The sequence below is a fragment of the Gopherus evgoodei genome, chromosome 3 (genome assembly GCF_007399415.2).
Source record: "Gopherus evgoodei ecotype Sinaloan lineage chromosome 3, rGopEvg1_v1.p, whole genome shotgun sequence".
NCBI classification, from domain to species: Eukaryota; Metazoa; Chordata; order Testudines; family Testudinidae; genus Gopherus; species Gopherus evgoodei.
The window spans coordinates 110942694-110961767 of NC_044324.1; the positions used below are offsets into that span (position 1 = coordinate 110942694).

General features: G+C 40.3%; 1 protein-coding gene across 6 annotated transcripts in view; it reads left to right on the top strand.

Annotated features, from left to right (window-relative positions):
* ENPP3 (ectonucleotide pyrophosphatase/phosphodiesterase 3) overlaps positions 1-17576 on the top strand; it is a 94964-nt gene extending 77388 nt beyond the window's left edge. For 3 of the 6 annotated variants that reach the window (XM_030556322.1, XM_030556320.1, XM_030556325.1), the window contains 5 exons: positions 3564-3702; positions 4774-4851; positions 8052-8184; positions 10408-10564; positions 12143-17576. In XM_030556322.1, the coding sequence (XP_030412182.1) occupies positions 3564-3702; positions 4774-4851; positions 8052-8184; positions 10408-10564; positions 12143-12316 (681 nt within the window). In that variant the 3' untranslated portion in view covers positions 12317-17576. Of the gene's footprint in view, positions 1-3563; positions 3703-4773; positions 4852-8051; positions 8199-10407; positions 10565-12142 lie in introns of those variants that run through there. The other 3 variants (XM_030556321.1, XM_030556323.1, XM_030556326.1) reach the window with 3 other exon arrangements.
* Positions 17577-19074: the final 1498 nt, after the last annotated feature.

A 19074-nucleotide genomic window follows, 5' to 3' on the forward strand; every position in this document is an offset into this window, starting at 1 on the left:
AAGTCTTCCAATTTCTTTGACCATAGTCATTTGTGTATGGGACAGAGACTGCATTGATTGGATTAGCTGGGACTCTCCTTCTAGCAAAGGGTGAAAGTATCACTGATTATTACAGACTTGTCAACAGCTTTTGATACTGCTGATTGTGAAGTTTTGTTGATTTGGTTGCGGAGCCTAGCAAGACTGTTACAGAGCTGAGTGGTTCCTCTCTTATCTTTCTGAGAGAACACAGAGGTTATTTGTGGGTACTTATTTCTCCAACTTGAGAGTTCTCTCCTGCAAGGTACAATGGGAATCTATATTATCACCCTTCCCACTCAACATGTAGATGAGGTGACTGGGAGAGTTAGTGAAGATATATGGTCTGTGATATATTCAATATGCAGATGACAGCTTGCTCTACATCTCTATTCTTTTGATTTGGCTGGAGCAGTAGAATAAATAATCCACTATCTATATAAATTTGAGACTTGGATGAGAATTACTGTGTATCTGGAGAGGAGTGAAATAATGTTGGTGGCTTAGGACAAGCTGCCAGAACAGTTGGTGGGATTTATATTGGTTCCTCTGATTGGGAGGGTTTGAATGCCATTTGTAGCTCAGATGCATGACTTAGATGTGGTATTAGATCTTGGGCTGTTCCTGGATGCTCAAGGAGCAGCCATAGTTATGAGCACACTCTCGTCTGTGCTTGGTGAAAAAAAAAGACATTTTCTCTCCAAGATGGTCCGTTCCACATTTATTCATATGTTTTGTCAACTTGTGATTAGATCCTGTAAAAAGCTTCACACAGAGCTATGCTTAGAGACCATTCAGAAACTGAAGCTATTAATAATGTTGATATTAATCAATTGACATTGATAATATTTATATTGATCAATATTGATAAATGCAAAGTAATGCACACTGGAAAACTTAATCCCAACCATGCATATAAAATGATGGGCCTAAATTAGCTGTTACCACTTAAGAAAGAGATCTAGGAGTCATTGTGGATAGTCCTCTGAAAACATCCATTGAATGTGCAGTGGCAGTCAAAAAGGCTAAAGAATGCTGGGAATCATTTGGAAAGTGATAGATAATAAGACAGAAAATACCATATTGCCTCTATTTAAATTCATGGTACACCCACATCTTGAATACTGTGTGCAGGACTGGTTGCCTCATCTCAAAAAAAATTATTGGAACTGGAAAAGATACAGAAAAGGGCAACAAAAATGATTAGGTATATAGAATGGCTTAATAAGATTAATAAGACTGGGACTTTTCAGCTTGAGAAAGAGATGACTAAGGGGGAATAAGACAGAGGTCTATAAAATCATGGCTGGTGTGGAGAAAGTGAATAAGGAAGTGTTATTTACTCCTTCTCATAACACAAGAACTAGGGGGTCACCAAATGAAATTAACAGGCAGCAGATTTAAAACAAACAAAAGGAAGTATTTTTTCACAGTTAACCTGTGGAACTCTTTGCCAGAGGATGTTGTGAAGACAAAGCGAATAACAGGGTTCAAAAAAGAATTAGGTAAGTTCATGGATGATAGGTCTATCAATGGCTATTAGCCAGGATGGGCAGGGATTGTGTCCCTAGCCTCTGTTTGCCAGAAGCTGGGAATGTGCGACAGAGGATAGATCACTTAATAATTACCTGTTCTATTCATTCCCTCTGAATAACCTGGCATTGGCCACCTTCAGAAGACAGGATACTGGGCTAGATGGACCATTGGTCTGACCCAATATTGCCATTCTGATGTTCTTATAAAATGTTTCCACATGCTTGTTAAGTGGAGTTTCACACTGGAAACAATTCCACCTTTACACCAGGCACTGCACTTCTCTAATAAGTTTCCAGATGAAATTGGAAGGTATTGATGTTAATCTACCGAGCCTTAAATAGTTTTGGGCCTGATTTCCTGAGAGATCATTTCTCTCCTTATGATGTACTGTCCCAGTTAACGGACATGCTTCAGCTGGAGTTCCTTGCAACATGCAGGAGAGCACTGCTGAGGTGGGTGGGGAGGAAAGGTGTTCTCTGTAGATTTTCTTGACTTTGGATCACAGTTTCCCCTTGAGTCTGCCAGAGCCTGGATTTGTTAACTTTCTGTATGTGCTGCAAACTCCATATTTCCCCCCAGGTTTTTGGAGAAGGTGCAGGTGGAGGGCTATAGTGATTTAGATTAGAATCCTCATTGTGTCCCTTATCTGGCAATTGGATCTATTAACATGCAGGTTTGCACCCATGTGGATCCCTGTTGACTTCAGCAGGACACCCTCTGGGGCTAGGTGTTCAAATTAATGGATCTCAGTGCAGGATTGTGGCTTATATTTGCTGATGGATATTTTTTTATCCTTTTACATTATATTGCTTCAATGTAATGCACACGGGGCAGCTCCAGGCCCCAGCACGCCAAGTGCGTGCTTGGGGCGGCAAGCCACGGGAGGCGCTCTGCCGGCGCCGCGAGGGCAGCAGGCAGGCTGCCCTTGGCAGCTTGCCTGCGGAGGGTTCGCTGGTCCTGCAGCTTTGGCAGACCCTCCACAGGCAACCCGCCAAATGCAGCCTGCCTGCCATGCTTGGGGTGGCAAAATGCCTAGAGCCGCCCCTGAATGCACACCTAGAACATAGGATGGACACATACAGAGATTTTCACACTTCTAAACAAAGTGCAAAGAAGAGGCACAAGCACGATTTCCTTGACTGCAGTTCACCTTTAACAGATCAAAAGTGATGTTGCACTGCATTTGTCATCTTCATATCTAATAAAGGTTTATAAAGCTTAGGCTGCTTCCTAGATTATTAAAACAAAAATAAAAACCACATCAAAAAACCTTAACATGTAGTGTTAAAAATAAAACAGGCGAATTCTCATTAGCTATGAAAGATGGATATAATTAATTATATCCTGATATCAAATAAAATATTTTTCTTATCAAAACTGAGAAGAAATGAAATGGAAGTAAGAGCTGCTGCTGAAAAATAAAATACAGTTGTGCAGATAAAGTACAATTCTGGTCTTGTTATGGGTGCAATCTTGCCAGTTGTAAATACCGAAATCAGAGTTGAAATGTTGTGGGTCAGCTCTTCAGCTGGTGTGAATTAACATTGCTTCATGGAAGTGGAAGCAGTTTACTGATTTATTGCTGCTGAGAATCTAACCCATAAAGGTTCTTGGTGTCAATGCTTATCCCATCTGGATATGGCTAAAATAACATCAGCCAGTATGTGATTCTCACATGTTAACTGCCCTGCAGTAGGAAGTGAAATTATTTTTAGAGAGCTGAATGGGCCAAAAATGTCACCTTTTTGGGCTAAGATACTACCTTAGACTTGCTACTACAATTTTACACCATGCTAAGGGCTTTCCCTAATTGGATTACCGAAAAACAGAAGGACCAAGGAAAAACACTCTATAGAAAACATAATTTTCCATTACTTGCATTGAGCTGATTCATTATGAAAATAGGAAAAGATTAAATGAAAACCATTCTAGGAAGTCACAAACCATACAGTGCATAAGGTTAGCCACAACTGTGGGTGTAACACTATTTCCCCATTTTTTCCTTTTAGCAGGCAGACGCATCTTCGCTTCCTTCCACTGTTCCAGACTGTCTGCGGGCTGATGTTAGAATCCCTGCTACTCAAAGCCAAAACTGCTCTGACTACCAGCTAGACCTGAACATCACCCACGGGTTCCTGTATCCTCCCAGTCAGTAGGATTCTTTTTATAGCTAGTGTTTAGAAAGTCTTAATCAGCTGGATGTGGGTTTGTGTTTAAAGCATATCTACAACACCAAAGCAACCTACTTGGTAACGTGTGCAGTGCAAAATATAAATAAATTAATTAATTTTAAAAAAATAGAGGTTTCCAGTGGCTGTGCATTGACCAAAAGCAGCAGAACTACTATTATAAAGTCAATACATTTTGCAGCAGCCACCCACAGAGCCACTCTAATCCTACCCAAATATTTTCAGTTCAGAAGATTTAGGTTTACTTTAAAAATGGAAGACATGCTGGCTGTGATGAAAACTGACCAGAGTGACAAAGACCAGAGTGGAGTCAAGAATCTGGCCCATGTGGTGTCACGCCATGTAAATTTTTTTTTTTTAATGTTAGTTTTGATGTATTGGAAGAGTTAGCTTCGCAACAGTCAAACAGTTGTTATCAGCCCATAGTCCTTTTTTACCCATCACAAAGGTACCACACAGTTTGGTACATCTGAACAGTCTTTTCCTGGGGGACCTGCTTCTCAGTGAAAAAAATGTATGTTCTAGAATAGTTAATTAAAATATAAATAGATCAAGTCAATGCATGTATTTTTTTAAATATATAGGTTGCTAAAATCTGAATAGGCAGTAAACTAAATCCTGGGGGATAGATGTGGCATACTTTGTACTAATGGTTCCTCCATGCCATTCCTCAGAGATTACATTTTTCTCCAACATTTGCAGGAGGGAGACCTTTTATTGGGGTGTAAGGGATATTTTTGTTGTCTATCCCAGGGTAATATTTTCCAGTATTAGAGAACAAGCCCCCAATCCTGTTCAAACAATCCTATGTGTTTGTATATATAACTATGTATTATTTATGTATGTATATTTATATAGTTCACATATTAATGTGAGATTTTAATTACCTGCAATAATTTGCCTTCTGTCTACAGGGATACATAAATTGCACATTGAGAAACATCTTCCTATATCAGATGAAAGAGAAAGGAAGAGAAACATCTTCCTGTATCAGATCAGTCATTAATGCATGTTTCATTCTTTTTTATAGATTTCAATGCAACTGGTCCAGAACAATATGATGCCTTACTTACCAGCAATATTGTCCCCATGTATGAAGAATTCAAAAGTACGTTCTCAAAAGGTTCTATTGAACATTTTCCTGCAGTTTATTAAATGATAATTAACTAAAGAAAATTAAGAAAAAATTAAAAGATTTTAAAAATTCTTTTCTTAGCTGATCTTATTCAGTATATCCAGATCTAGTATAATTGCACTAAAAACTGTTGTTGTTTTTTTAAATCACCACAGAAGATTTTAAAACCCATCCACTGTATTCATTTCCTTTACTCTTTTCTCTGGACAATCCTACTTAAAACTGCCTCTTGCTAATTGGAATATATTAGTGTTAGAATTCCTTACTACTAGACTTTGGGGAGATTCTTTGCCCCTCCCTCTCTTTGAACCACTCAGGTAGAGGAAATAGGGACTGCCTGCAAAGCAGTTGCTGGGGATTCTCCTGGTGCGGGGAAATCTCCAGTAGGTGTACAGATGGAATAGCCGGCTCCTCTTTTATCTTCTCTTAACCCCATGCAGGAGAAGTAGACAGGCTGGAATTAGTAACCAGCTCTGTGACACTGCCCCTGCTCCACCACACAGTATCTCAGCGAATCAGAAAATCCGGACCTTTATTTGGAAAATGCATATCAGGCAGATGTACTTGTGTACAACTATAATGAACCCTGTTATGCCCATCCATCTATCCTTGCTTCCAGTTTTTAGTAACCATGAGCTATGACTTGTCTACAGATGCATGTTTTGTCTAACAGTCCAGTGCTGGTTTTCTAAGACAAAGGAGAAATATAGAAAATGCTACAGCAAGTAATAGAAAAAAGAAAGAAAATAAAAATGACTGGACTGTTTTTCACAGTTCATTCATATCCCATTCACTCATACCACATAAAACAAAGAAACCCAGAACAGCAAAGTGATCTGAATCTCGAAGGGAAAATAAATAACTAGCGACAGAACACCCTGTCACAAGAAATATAAAACTCACTGGCCAGTTACTGCAGACTATAGATTACAGGTATATCAGTAAGAGGTAAACAGAAAAGAGTGTATTTTTAGCCACACTGTCTATAACTGTGCACCTATAATCACTAGTTTCCATTGTAAAGATAAATGTTTAATTACACTGCTCTACAGCCAAAATGCTTCTGAAATAAATGTAGTCCAACTTTATTAATTCTGGGTCACTGAGATTGAAAATGATGCTTAAAATTGTTGATTGGCTCTAGTTTTCAAGATATCCTATTGGGTCAGTATATACGACCCTTGACTTGGGAATGGCGGAGGATAAGTGAGTTATAAAGGGAAGGGATCTCAGTTTAAACCAGAAATGACTAAAATACATCTTTGACTGGATCTATGAATACATCTATGACTGGGTTTGGACAGTAGTTGCTTTTTAGGCAAAACAATGAATGCTGCAATCTGAAGCTGGTATTGCGTCATACATGATATGAATTGCATCATGTTATTCCTAGAAGTCATGGATGATGCAATCATAAGGATGCTTACATCACTCTGCTGAACAAATTGCCCTATATCAGCTCTAGAAATCATACAGTGTCGTGCTCTCTTATTTGTCAGTGTTTGATTTTGCAAAGGGACACATTTCTGTTTAGCCAAAGTGAGCAGAGATGCCTCGTACTTGTGTGAACAGTGCAGATAACTTCTGCTATGTTTGTGGTGAAGTGACTTTTGCATCACAAAAGTGCAGTCTAACCACTATGGTTAAGAAAGCCTATCACCTTTCTTTTGGCTGCAAAATTGGAGATCAGGACAAGAGGTGGGCCCCACACATATGCTGCAACCCTTGTGCAACAAATCTTCACCAATGGTTGAACAGGAAAAGGAAATATATGCCTTTTGCAGTGCCAATGATTTGGAGGGAGCCAACAGATCATACCAGCAATTGTTCCTTCTGCATGGTGCCTCCAGTTGGGATAGGTGTGTCAAAGAAGAAAAAGTGGACTGTGCATTATCCAAACATTCCATCAGCTATATGCCCAGTACCCCACGGAGGAGGACTGCCGGTTCCTGATGCACCAGAATCATTCTCACTTGAGTCAGACGAGGAAGAGGATGAAACTTCTGGTCCTGAACCATCAATGTCACAGGACCCACATTTTCTCCCATCCTCCTCCTCTGAACCACACCTCCTAACACAATGTGAACTGAATGACCTTGTCAGGGATTTGGAACTCCCCAAGAGTAAGGCAGAGCTGTTGGGCTCCAAACTACAGCAGTGGAATCTCCTGGCAGGCTAGCTATCAGGGCAAATGGAGCCCATCAATGCTTGCAGACTATTGCTGGACAGTGACAAGAGATGCTCCATTTAATGAATACAAGAGACAAGCCAAGAAGCGCCGAGTAGACACTGAATAGGACTAAACTATGTACATGATAGTTTTTTGCCTTTTGTTTCATAATACATTTTATTTATATAACCCTTCTGCTGATTTTTAAAGTGTTACATAAAGAGGACAAGTGAAATATTATCATGTAAAGCAACCATAAACACATGAAAAGACCTAGGTTTACAATTTATGATTAAAACTCTACTATCTACACAATATACATAGACATAAAATGTAAAAACGTAAATATCTTAGAAACAGTAGCCAATCAGTTGTTTTAATTGTCATATTTGAATTCAGCACATCAAAATACATAATAAATAGTACATTTTGTCTCTGAAGCAGATGACTTCTCAAAAATTGTAGACCAGTGTTACATAAATAAAATAAGTTAAATGGCCCACTGGTATTTGAAATGTGTTCAGTTGACTCAGACTAGTTCCTGTGAACAAATATCCACATCCCCAAAATCAGCATCTCAGCTGGCACCAGTTGGCACCTTTGTCAGTAGTCTCAGCAGAGATGCCAAGAACTGATAGGCATTGAAAATGAACTGTCCTCTCTGTTCAAGAGTTGTTCTTTACAAATTCAGGTTGAGCCATATCGTTGGACTGTGTGGAGAAACTTGCAATGGCATAGCCTTTACCACACCTCTTTCATAGGTGAACAGAGTACATTGGTTGTGTCAGTACAACAGTTTCCCTCTAAATTTGCTTAAAAAGTGAAATATTTTAAAAATTATGAAGTATAGAAGAAGTTGTGGCAGTTTAGCCTAGAAAAATGTGCTATGTTTTCATTCTTTGCCTATGACAAAAAGTGAAGAAAATTCACAAGCTCATTAATGTATTAGAGGTAGAGCATTTTGGAACTGGTATTAATTATGTTCAACTCATTTTAATGACAGAGATATGGAACTATTTCCATGATGTGCTGCTTCTAAAGTATGCTGCAGAGAGGAATGGACTGAATGTGATCAGTGGACCAGTGTTTGATTACAATTATGATGGCCATTTTGATGCTCTTCATGAAATTACGCAGTAAGTACAAAAAGGTAACTGAGAGAAGGGTCAAACTCTGGCTTATTTCACATATATTTGCTGTTATGTTTTCCATATTCCAACCATATTTCATTCCATTCAAGCCATATTCTTTCAGTCTGAATGACTTCTGTTATAGGTTAAGAGAAACAAGAAAGATCAAAAGTAAAGTATCCATGAGAGGAGCACAGAGTGTATCCTCTCCATATAATGCTTACTCACAAAATGACAGAATCCTTGAGAACTTAAAATTGCAATACAGAGAAAATAGTCATAACAATTACATACCTACAGACAAACACTACGCATTCATATCAGGTAAACAGTGTACTAACCACATGCTGTTGCAGATGCATATGATGTAATATGGCAACCCTGATCTGTTTCCATGGAAATGCAGGGGGAGCCAACTTTTGGGGAGAGGCCTCTGCAACACTGGAACTTAAAAATGGCCATACTGAGTCAAACCAACCACACATCAAGCTCAGTATCTCTGAGAATGCCCAATGTGAGATGCTTCAGAGAGAATGAACAGAACAGGGAAATTCTGAGTGATTCATCCCTATCATCTAGTCCCAGCTTCCAGCAGTTGGATGTTTAGGACATCCAGAACATCGGGTTGGATCCCTGACCTTCTTGCTTAATAGCTTGTGGAACTGATGTCATTGAAGATGCTGTATTCAAGGCTAAACTTAATACCACATCTATCAAGGATGTTTTGGGAATAGTGAAATCAGTTCTGCTGTGATGCAGGAGGGTGGACTAGATGACAGGCTGGGGATTCCTTCTAACTAATGCCCAGACAACCACATAACACTGTCTACAATTTTTCACAAACATGTTTAATTCTGCACAGTCATACTATGTATAAAGTGCCTGTCAATGGGAAGTGAGGGTGTACAGCACATCCAGGAGTCACTCAACACTTCAAAGGGTTAGGCCCTACGTAGGGATGACTTTCATCCTGGTTTGGGGAAACTTTAATTTGTGAATCCTAAATTGATTTAGCTTTCTACAGCAGGTTACCAGGTGTAATTTTCTTCATGGCACGTCAGGTTAGGCACTGTCAACTCTCCCTGCCACACTAATTTTCACTTTAATTTTTGCAAATTAAACTTAATTATATTTTAAATTGTTAACAGAATGAAAAGCAAATATGGGGCTCGATCCTGCAAGGTGCAGTGCATTTTGATCTTGAGCCAGTGAAGCACTTAAGCACGTGCTTAACTTTAAGCATGTGAGTAGTCCATTTGATTCAGTGGGACAATCACAAACTTAAAATGCTTTTAGAGCTATTTGCCTTGCTAGAGTAGTGCTTTATACAGATATTCAGTCACACTAGAGATATATTTATATAAAAGGCTGTTTTCAATTTATTTTTAAAAAGGTGAAATTCTGCATTGATGTGTATATATACAAATACAGTCCCACTGACTTCAGTGCTTGTACAGTATATTATCTTTTATGCTGGGGTGGACAAACTACAGCCCAGGAGCTGAATCCAGCCCTTCAGACATTTTAATCCAGCCCTCGAGCACTCGCCAGGGAGCGAGGCCCAGGGCTTGCCCCACTCTGGTGCTCCATACAGGGAATGGGGTTGGAGGCTTACCCAGCTCCATGCATGACATGGCTCCACGTGACTCCCCTCTGGCTCCTATGCGTAGGGGCAGCCAGGGGGCTCTGAATGCTGCCCCAGACCCAAGCGTCATCCCTGCAGCTCCTATTGGCCAGGAACTGCAGCCACTGGGAGCTGCAGGGGCGACGTCTGCGGATGGGGCAGTGCGCAGAGCCTCCTGGCCACGCTGCTGCATAGGAGCTAGAGGAGGGACATGTTGCTGCTTCTGCTTCTGGGAGCTGCTTGAGGTAAGCGCCGCCAGGACCCTGCACCCCAAACCCCTCCCGCACCCCAACCCCTCATCCCCAACCCCACTCCAGAGCCCTCATCCCCAGCCGAGCCTTCACCCCCATGCACCATAACCCCCTACCCCAGCCCAGAGCCCCCTCCCACACCCTGAACTCCTCATTTCTGGCCTCACTCCAAAGCCAGCACCCCCAGATGGAGGCCTCACCTCCTCCCACACCCCAATCCCCAATTTCATTAGCATTCCTGGCCCACCATATGATTTCCATACCCAGATGTGGCCCTTGGGCCAAAAAGTTTGCCCACTCCTGTTTTATGCCCTTGATGATCAAACTTACCCCTTAATTAACGTTCTTTTATAGACATATAAACAACACACAAATCCCTGTCCCAACCCACTACTTTGTGATGCTGACCAGCTGTAAGAACCAGTCCAATACACCATTGAACTGTGTGGGCTCTTTGGACGTTTCATCTTTTATCATTCCTCATCGACCTGACAACAGTGAAAGCTGTGCTGTAAGTATGGTTTTGTGCATGTCTCTGCACCTGGTGTGTGCATGACCTGTGATTCCTACAGAATTGTTTCTGGGGGAAGTCTTTAGATTCTGGTGTATTTAACTCAGTCATTCTTGATTTAAACAAAAAACAGTCATGAGTGAAGGCTGGAACTAGTGGCAGCTTGTGAGGGGCTTGTTCGTGTTGTCAGGTGAGTGGTAGCAGCTGTAAAGATTACTGGGCAGGTGAGAAGCTGGGGCAGCAGGGTGTGGATCAGGTGAGGCAGACTGAAGAGAGTGAGACAGCTAAGTGGAGAAGCAGCTAGTCAGCCATGCAGGAAAAAAGGAAGGATCTTGTGGGCTTGATGAACTCAGAGCAGTTATCATTCAGCAGTTGGCAGTGGGGAGTATGTAGCAGGGCTGGGAAGAGCTGCAGATTAGACGTGACATAGATCAGCTCTCTCTCTGTGTGCAGGGTGGGATCACTGCAGCTTTTTGAAGAATAAAACTTGTTTTTAGACCATTTTAGTGGTGTAACAGCATTAGCAGGGTTACTCCCTTCAGCATAGCTATGGAAAATATTACTCCTTATTTGTCTTGGGCTGACATCAGATAGTGTACTTTTACATCAATGCTTCTTTTGAGATTGAAATTAATAACCAATAGCCTTGATGTTTAGTGATACACTTACAGTACATAGTAAAAGGAGATGATAATGGAAAAATAAGTTACCATCCTTTTATGAAAAAAACTCTAGAGTAATAGTACAAACATCATAGTGTTTTGGACCATTGCTCTTTATATTTTAGTTTTCTTTTATTTGGGGAGGGGCAGTACTTAATGTAGACAGTAGATAAGACTATACTGATTTGTAAGTGCAAGTGGAAATGCAATTCCACTATATTTTGTAGTTAAAAGGCCATTGAAACGTCAAGAAACCATTTATCAGCAGCATTTACTTGTCTGTCACTTCTGTTTGCATACAATTCTCTCCCAAAAGATGGCTCTAGTACTGGAGTTATAGTATACATTCATTTCCCTATTCAGCCAAAATAATCAATTAAGTGGAGTGTAACTAATTGGAAACAGCAATATCTGTTCAGTAGAGTAAATTGATATCAAGAAGGAGAGAAAACAACCACTTGATCCAATTCAAACCAGGCACCCAAATGCTAGACTACAGAGATGCCCAGGCCCACGTCCAGACTACTCCGCCGTATCGGCGGGTCAAAATTGATTGCTCGGGGATCGATATATCGCGTCTAATCTAGACGCGAAATATCGATCCCCGAGCGCGCTTATATCGATTCCGGAACTCCATCAACCCCAACGGAGTTCCGGAATCGACACGGAGAGCCCCGGACATCGATCCCGCGCCATCTGGACGGGTGAGTAATTCGATCTTAGATATTCGACTTCAGCTACGTGAAGTTGCGTATCTAAGATCGATTTTCCTCCCCTAGTCTGGACGAGCTCCAGGAAGAGAGTGGAAAGAGCTTTTTCAAGTGAAGGCCCTTATGTCATACAAGACTATTCTGTTGTTTGGTAACATGTGAAGGAATAACCAGTGGTTTGAACTGTGCTCATTTTGCTTTGGCAGGATGGGCAACCAGAGTCCCAGTGGGTTGAAGAAAGAGTTCAGGCTCATGCAGCACGTGTTCGAGATGTGGAACTTGTAACTGGGCTTGACTTTTACCAGGACAGAGATCAGCCTCTCTCTGAAATTTTACAGCTAAAGACATTTTTGCCGACATTTGAGACTATTATTAACTAAGCATGTGTCAGTAACTTGGACAAATAAATCCAAAGTAAATCAATGTTTCCTGCAAAGAAAAACCTACTGCAGCTTTTCAATTGATCAAGAAAACAAACTTGTAATATAAGAAACATAATTTTATTTGCTTTTTCTCAAATTTTCAGTATTTTGCCAGTGGTTCTTTTACATACCTTACAGGACACCGTGATCAAGACCAAGCAAAATAATCATAGTTATTAACCAAGGCTATGGTTTTTTATTAAAGAAAGGAAAAGAAAACATTAAACAACACAAATGATCAACTGTTTACCTCCATTACAATTTCTTCTTCTGTATGTCTCTCTGGGGAGAGCTTTTAATGGAGATTACACTCCAGAGCGTGAATCATCTCCGGGGGGCACTTTTCTCTTTGGTCTTAACTTACCATTTCGTCAAATTATTATGAATTCATTTTAGTATCTTACTAGATACTTAAAACTGGTCATGTATTGGCAAAAGAATTTAAGGGAAGTGAAGCTTGTCTAGTATTTATTAATAATAATCTAAACTACATACTTTGCCTAACTATAAACTCTTTTAACTAGGTCCTATGAAACTGAAGATAGTTAAATTAGTTACTTAGAAGACGCCATTTAAGGAGCTGTCTGAAAACAGGCCAATTACGGATATGAAGAAACTTGAATCCACATACATCCCACTATTTTTCTGTTTAGCCCCTGTCTCCTCTCCAGGAATACCTGGTCTAACCACCTGATGATTAACTGGAGAAGCTGATAGCTTTTTAAGGCTATGTTGACACTGTGCACGTTACAATGGCGCAGCAGTGCCGCTACGCTTGTAAAGTAAGCAGTGTAGCTGCTCTTTGTTGCTGGGAGGGCTCTCTCTCTCAGTGACAAAATAAAACCACCCCCAAACGAGTGGCAGTAACTTCGTCAACAGGACAGCACCTCCTGCTGACGAAGCGCTGTCCACTACAGCACTTTTCGTCATTAGAACTTTTGTCATTTTTTTCACACCCCTAAGTGACGAAAGTTTTCATGATGGAAGTGCAGTATAGACATGGCCTTAGTTACAACAGCATTTCAATATTCCAACAAAATCATTAGAAGAGTTTTAAACCTAATTCCTTGGCATATTTTAGTGAACTTCCTCTCACCAATTGATTTTCAAGCCTTTGCGGGTGGTTTTCCTTGAGTAGGTTTCTTCTTAAGTCTTCTTATCTCTCTGTGGTGGCTGGCTTGTGGAGTGCTGTTTGAGCAAGGTAGGGGTGGGGGTTGTATCCTTCAGTGTTTCTATATTCTTCTCCTTCCTATGTTAATGAATTATGAGGGAGGAGGGGGCGGGAAACACCTCTTTTGGGTTTGTTTACATTCAGAGTTGGTTGTTGTCATCCTTTCATTGGTCTCATGCCTTCAGTGTTGGCTTAGGGCTTGTCTAAACTGGAAATGTTACAGCTGCAGCCCTGAGGGCTTCTCCTGTAGGTGGAGGTAATTCACCTCCCCAAGAGGCAGTAGCTAGGTTGACAGAAGAATTCTTTCATTGACCTAGACTTGTCTATACCAGGGGTTAGGTTGATTTAACTACATCTCTCAGGGATATGGATTTTTCACACTCCTGAGTAACATAGCTGGGTCAACCTCACTTTTTTGTGCAGGCCAGGCATTAGGTGACACTTCCAGGTCCTGTTTTAATGCATATGCAACCTTTCTTTACTTGCCTTTGTGCTTTTTGTGGCATTACTTTCAAAGCTAGCTTTTACTCTTATTTTTTTATTCAATTCATTCTCTGAGATATTGTTGCAATTTTACTAAAATTTGACAGGAAATGAAATTCTGTTTTCAAAAAAGGCTAAACACTCCTGATCTTTATAAGAATTTTTTAAGACTGTTTTGAGAACTAAAATTAAATAACTTTTAGAAAGTTGTTGATTTTAGCTTAGCTTAAGCTGTTGATGTTAATTTTTGGGATGATGATTTTCTTGTCTTCCTGAATTAGGTGAGGACTTGCTGGTGCACTGTCAGTAACTAATTAATTCCCCATTAATATAAAGATTCTATACTTAAGTGGCTTTTTTCACAGCTTAGTTTAGCTAGGTCATTAGATTCCATGGTGGAACACAAAAACATTTTTACTGTTTACATAGCAAAGACATTAGGGATTTTGCATTTAGCTACATATTTACAAATATGCATTTCACAGAGTTTTGTCATGATAACATTTAAGAAATAAACAAAAGTTTTTCTCTAGTATAATAGTAGGTTTTCTTGCAAGAGGGTGGGTGTTGGTGGAACCCACTTTGCCTAGATTTGTTGCACTGATCACACACCCTACATTCCTTTCATACTCATGTTTCTTTCTAAAACATGAATGTTTACATGCTTGATTTACTTGTTCATAGAAGATAGAAATGGAAACCTTCTAAATTTCTTTGATTCGCTTAACATTTTGTAACTACTAGCTAAACATAAATATTGTTATATATCCAATCATCCTGGCTATGGCATTCGTGTAGCTAATCTTTATATTCAGTAAAAGTGCAAACAACTTTAGAACAACTTAATTTTTTATTGTTATAATAAATGTATTAATTTTGCATCAAAATTGAGGCCTCTCCCCCACATTAGCTTTGATTTGGTTTGTGCAAACTGGATAAGAGCAATTCAAGATAAGTCAAATCTGCCTTTCTGAGCCAGCCTTTTAATATACACCAAATTTTATATTCTTGAGTCTCTTAAAAACTTTAAATGATCTATGTTGTAGGTTTACCACATAAAATGGTTGTGCTATAGAGACCCTGATATTGCCAATCATAAGAAAGAATATTTCTATAATGAAGATCAAGGGAAAACCAGTTTGATAGACTGTTTTTCCACTTGTATATGTCAGTAAATCTGCAGTTTTCTAACACCATTCTGTGATGCTCTGTTATCTTTACTTTCTTCTTCTATGAATTCAGTTGACTTGAATATCTTTTTAATATGTAGCAGCTGCTATTTTGTCATATGATTAAATGCCTCACTTCAGCACTTCAAGGAAAAAATATCTGCTCCAAAATTCAAATAAATGGTCTTTATTATATACCCAAAGAGCTGGTTATACCAGGGTAAGTCTGCACTGTGATTAAAAAAATACCCCAAAAAACAGGGTCTCGATCAGCTGGCTCAGGCTTGTGGGGCTATACAATTGCAGTATGGATATGTGGGCTCAGGTTGGAGCCCTGGCTCTGAGGCCCACTCCCACTGCTGGACCTCAGAGCCTGGACCTCAGTCTGAACCAAAACATGTACACTGCAATTTTATAGCCCAGCAACCCGAATCCTGCAAGACCAAGTCAGCTGACCCAGGCCAGCTGCAGCCATGCCGTGGGTCTTGTATCACAGTGTAGATGTACCCTTTGTGACCATTTTATGCTGGAGGAGATGGGCACCCTTGGAAAAGCCACAGGTATTGTGTGTGGACATTTCGAGTATTCGCAGCTCCCTCCAAATGCTTGGCAATACCTAAAATACTTTTGCGCTATTCTCAAATAATTAAGCATGAGTTGGGAGCACAAAACAGGCAGTAATGTGGAAAAACAGGTAATATATCTTACACTTATATAGTGGCTTTCATTATGAAGGAAACCAAGAGTCAAAATGCATACTGCATATATGGTGCCTTGGAAATGCAGCCAGCTAGAGTACAGTAGTGGAAATGACCAAGGCTCCCAATCTCTGCTGTTACAAATGTTCTGTGTGACAATTACATGGGGGGGTGGGGTTGAGATCCCAGCTGCATGTACAGGTAATTGTAGGTATAAATAATGGCAGGTAGATGACCAGCTGTCTGATTTGTAGGCACAATCAAGCAGTCAGTCATGATTATCAATACTGGAGCCTGTAACTGAGTCTCCAAGTTGCAATGTCTATTTTAAAACCAACTTTCAAGTATACACAGAACAAGTAGGACTTTGTTTTAAGGCCTCTTCTGAGAGGCCCAAACTTACACATAAACAAGCTCGGTGGTATTTAATTTCTGCTTTTCCACAAGGATGAAGGTCTGAGTCAAACCTGCTGGGATTTGAATGTGTGGTCAGACCACAAAGCTATCTTCTTTAACATATAATTATATTTCACTCTGCGACATTTGGGCACCCACATCTTCTTCTGTATCCACGCAAGTGAATAAAAACACCACGCCACTCCTGGTGGCAGAACCGTCTTTCTGAGCACGCAACTTCATGTTCGACATAGAGTGAGATTTACCCTAATCTCACTCCTAACGTAGTCAATGGACATTCATATTCTATTAAAATGATGTAGGCATGCAAATTACTCATGCTAAATCAAAATTAATTTCAAAAGTGAGAATAAATCTATTTTTAGGTACAATTATGCACAAAGCATGGACACTTTAAAAATCTGTATCTATATGTTCATAACTGGCCAAACTATGTTTTTCAAAGATTGCTCAGACTTTGACACATATTTGTAGTATCTGTTATTCCTGAAAATCTCAGACTTAAAAAAAAAAATTATCTAACCCGTGAATGTCTTTTAAAACACACAGACCTGCACAGTGGATACTTAGTTTTCAAACAGATAATGCTTTTGTGATTTATCCTCAGCATGAGAGTTGCCAGCTGATGACTGTTTGGTGGTATGTGTGAAAGAAGCTAGTGACCTTAGTTGTAAGGGTTGGATACCGGGTTGTAAGGTATCCGTATCACAGCTGGCACCTTTGATGGCAGTTTCAGCAGAGGCCGATTATTTGAACTTCCATCTCATGCCTAGAAATGTCCTCTTCAGAGGCTTCTGCATCACTGAGGGGGCATTCATCTGCTCAGCGTATCAGGCCCCAATTTCAAGACTGAAAGAGAGAGAGAGAGAGAGTCAGTGTGGATAAACTTCTTCCGCTGTACATATTTCATTTGTCAAGGAATCTAGGTCTAGGAATGGGAATGTGACACCTGTCATAAGTGCTATGATTCAGGAAAGGAAAACTTCCGTAACTAACCAGCAGCACATGAATGTTGAGTATTACAATCAAACATGCAGTTCTGAACTCACACTGCGTTATTTGAGTTTAAAAATAACTTTTCACATGAGTGTGTGCTAAGAGAGCCTGACTGCTCATATGGTCTCAGAAAGCAAACATGATAGGGTCCTGAGCACATGCAAGCTGAATCTTCTAGTCCAGGGGCTAGGACACTGGCCTAGGACTTAGACCCAGATTCCATTTCCTGCTGTGCCATAGGCTTCTTATGTGACCTTGGGAAAGTCACGTAGGCACTCCATGCCTCAGTTCCCTGTCTATGGGGATAATAACACTTCCCTACCGTATGCAGGTGATGGGAGGATAAATATATTAAATATTGTGACTCACTTGGAGATTTACTGATGAAAAGCATTGTATGAGAGTTAAGGATTATTCTGAATGAATAGGTGTGGAATTCCATTCCCTCCCCCTACCCTCATTATTCATTCTACACTAGTTAAACCCCTACAAAGAGGCTTTTATACAGCACAGTGGAGTCACTAGGGTTGAAGTCAATGGGGTTGCACAGAAATAATGGATTGCAAAATTTGACCTATTATGAGTAAAGAGCTAGAGTCTCATCCCTGCTCCACTCCACTGGCAGTGCAAACCTCCTACCGATCCCTTGCTGTAGGAGAGTCCTCAGCTACCATGGAGCCAATTCTGACAGCTCCAACCCACAGTCCCTGGTACACCCAGTGCACAGAAACTGTGTTGACAGTTGTCCTAACAGTATTTTTTTTCCAAGATTTTTGTTATCAACCTTTTAGTTCTCTGTCTGGTCCATAGACCTTCTGAAAATGAACATTCCTTGCTGTTTACAGAGACAGTTATGGGGAAGATTTTCCTCACTACTAAATTCAATAAGTGAGTCTAGTCATGTATAACTCAAGACATGTCTGGAGTTTGGACTGATTTGGTGGAAAGTCTGTGGGATGGTTTTTCCTTCTTTCTCTTCCTTCCTTCCTACCCAAAGCCAGTGCCTTCATCCCTGGGATCTGGAAACTGGTACTGTAGTTCAACAACTTTAGTGGGCTGCATAGCTGGACAAATCTTGCAGTTTAGTTCAGTGAAACTTTTGATTTTAACAGGGCAGCCAAGAGTGGGTTCGGGCTTCGGTGAAAATTTTTTTCAGGACCCCCAGCAAGGGTGGACCAGCTAAACAGGGCCGACGAAGCCAGGGAAGTCGCCCCCTTCCAGACCACCAGGCTCTGGTAATTTGTACTGGCTTCTCCTCCCTCTTCTCAGCCCTGAATTTTAATGGTGGTTTTATTTACCCCTGTGTCTAGGATCTATAGGTAGATTGTGTGTGAATATATAAACAATATAGTAATGCCAAAATATTCCAACCTGGATGGTTGAAATTAGCCTTTAAAATCCATTTAGTAGGTTTGAAATTCTTGGCTAAAAGGCTGATAAATTATACAGAACTAGCAAAAAGAACAGGAGTACTTGTGGCACCTTAGAGACTAACAAATTTATTTCAGCCTGAGCTTTCATGAGCGACAGCTCACTTCTTTGGATGCATAGAATGGAACACACAGAAAGGAGATATTTGTACATATAGAGAACATGAAAAGGTGAAAGTATGCATACCAACAGGAAGGGTCTAATCAACTGAGATGAGCTATCATCAGCAGGAGGAAAAAAAACCTTTTGAAGTGATAATTGAGATGACCCATAGAAGGTGTGAGGTGAACTTAACATAGGGAAATAGATTCAATTAGTGTAATGACCCAACCATTCCCAGTCTCTGTTTAA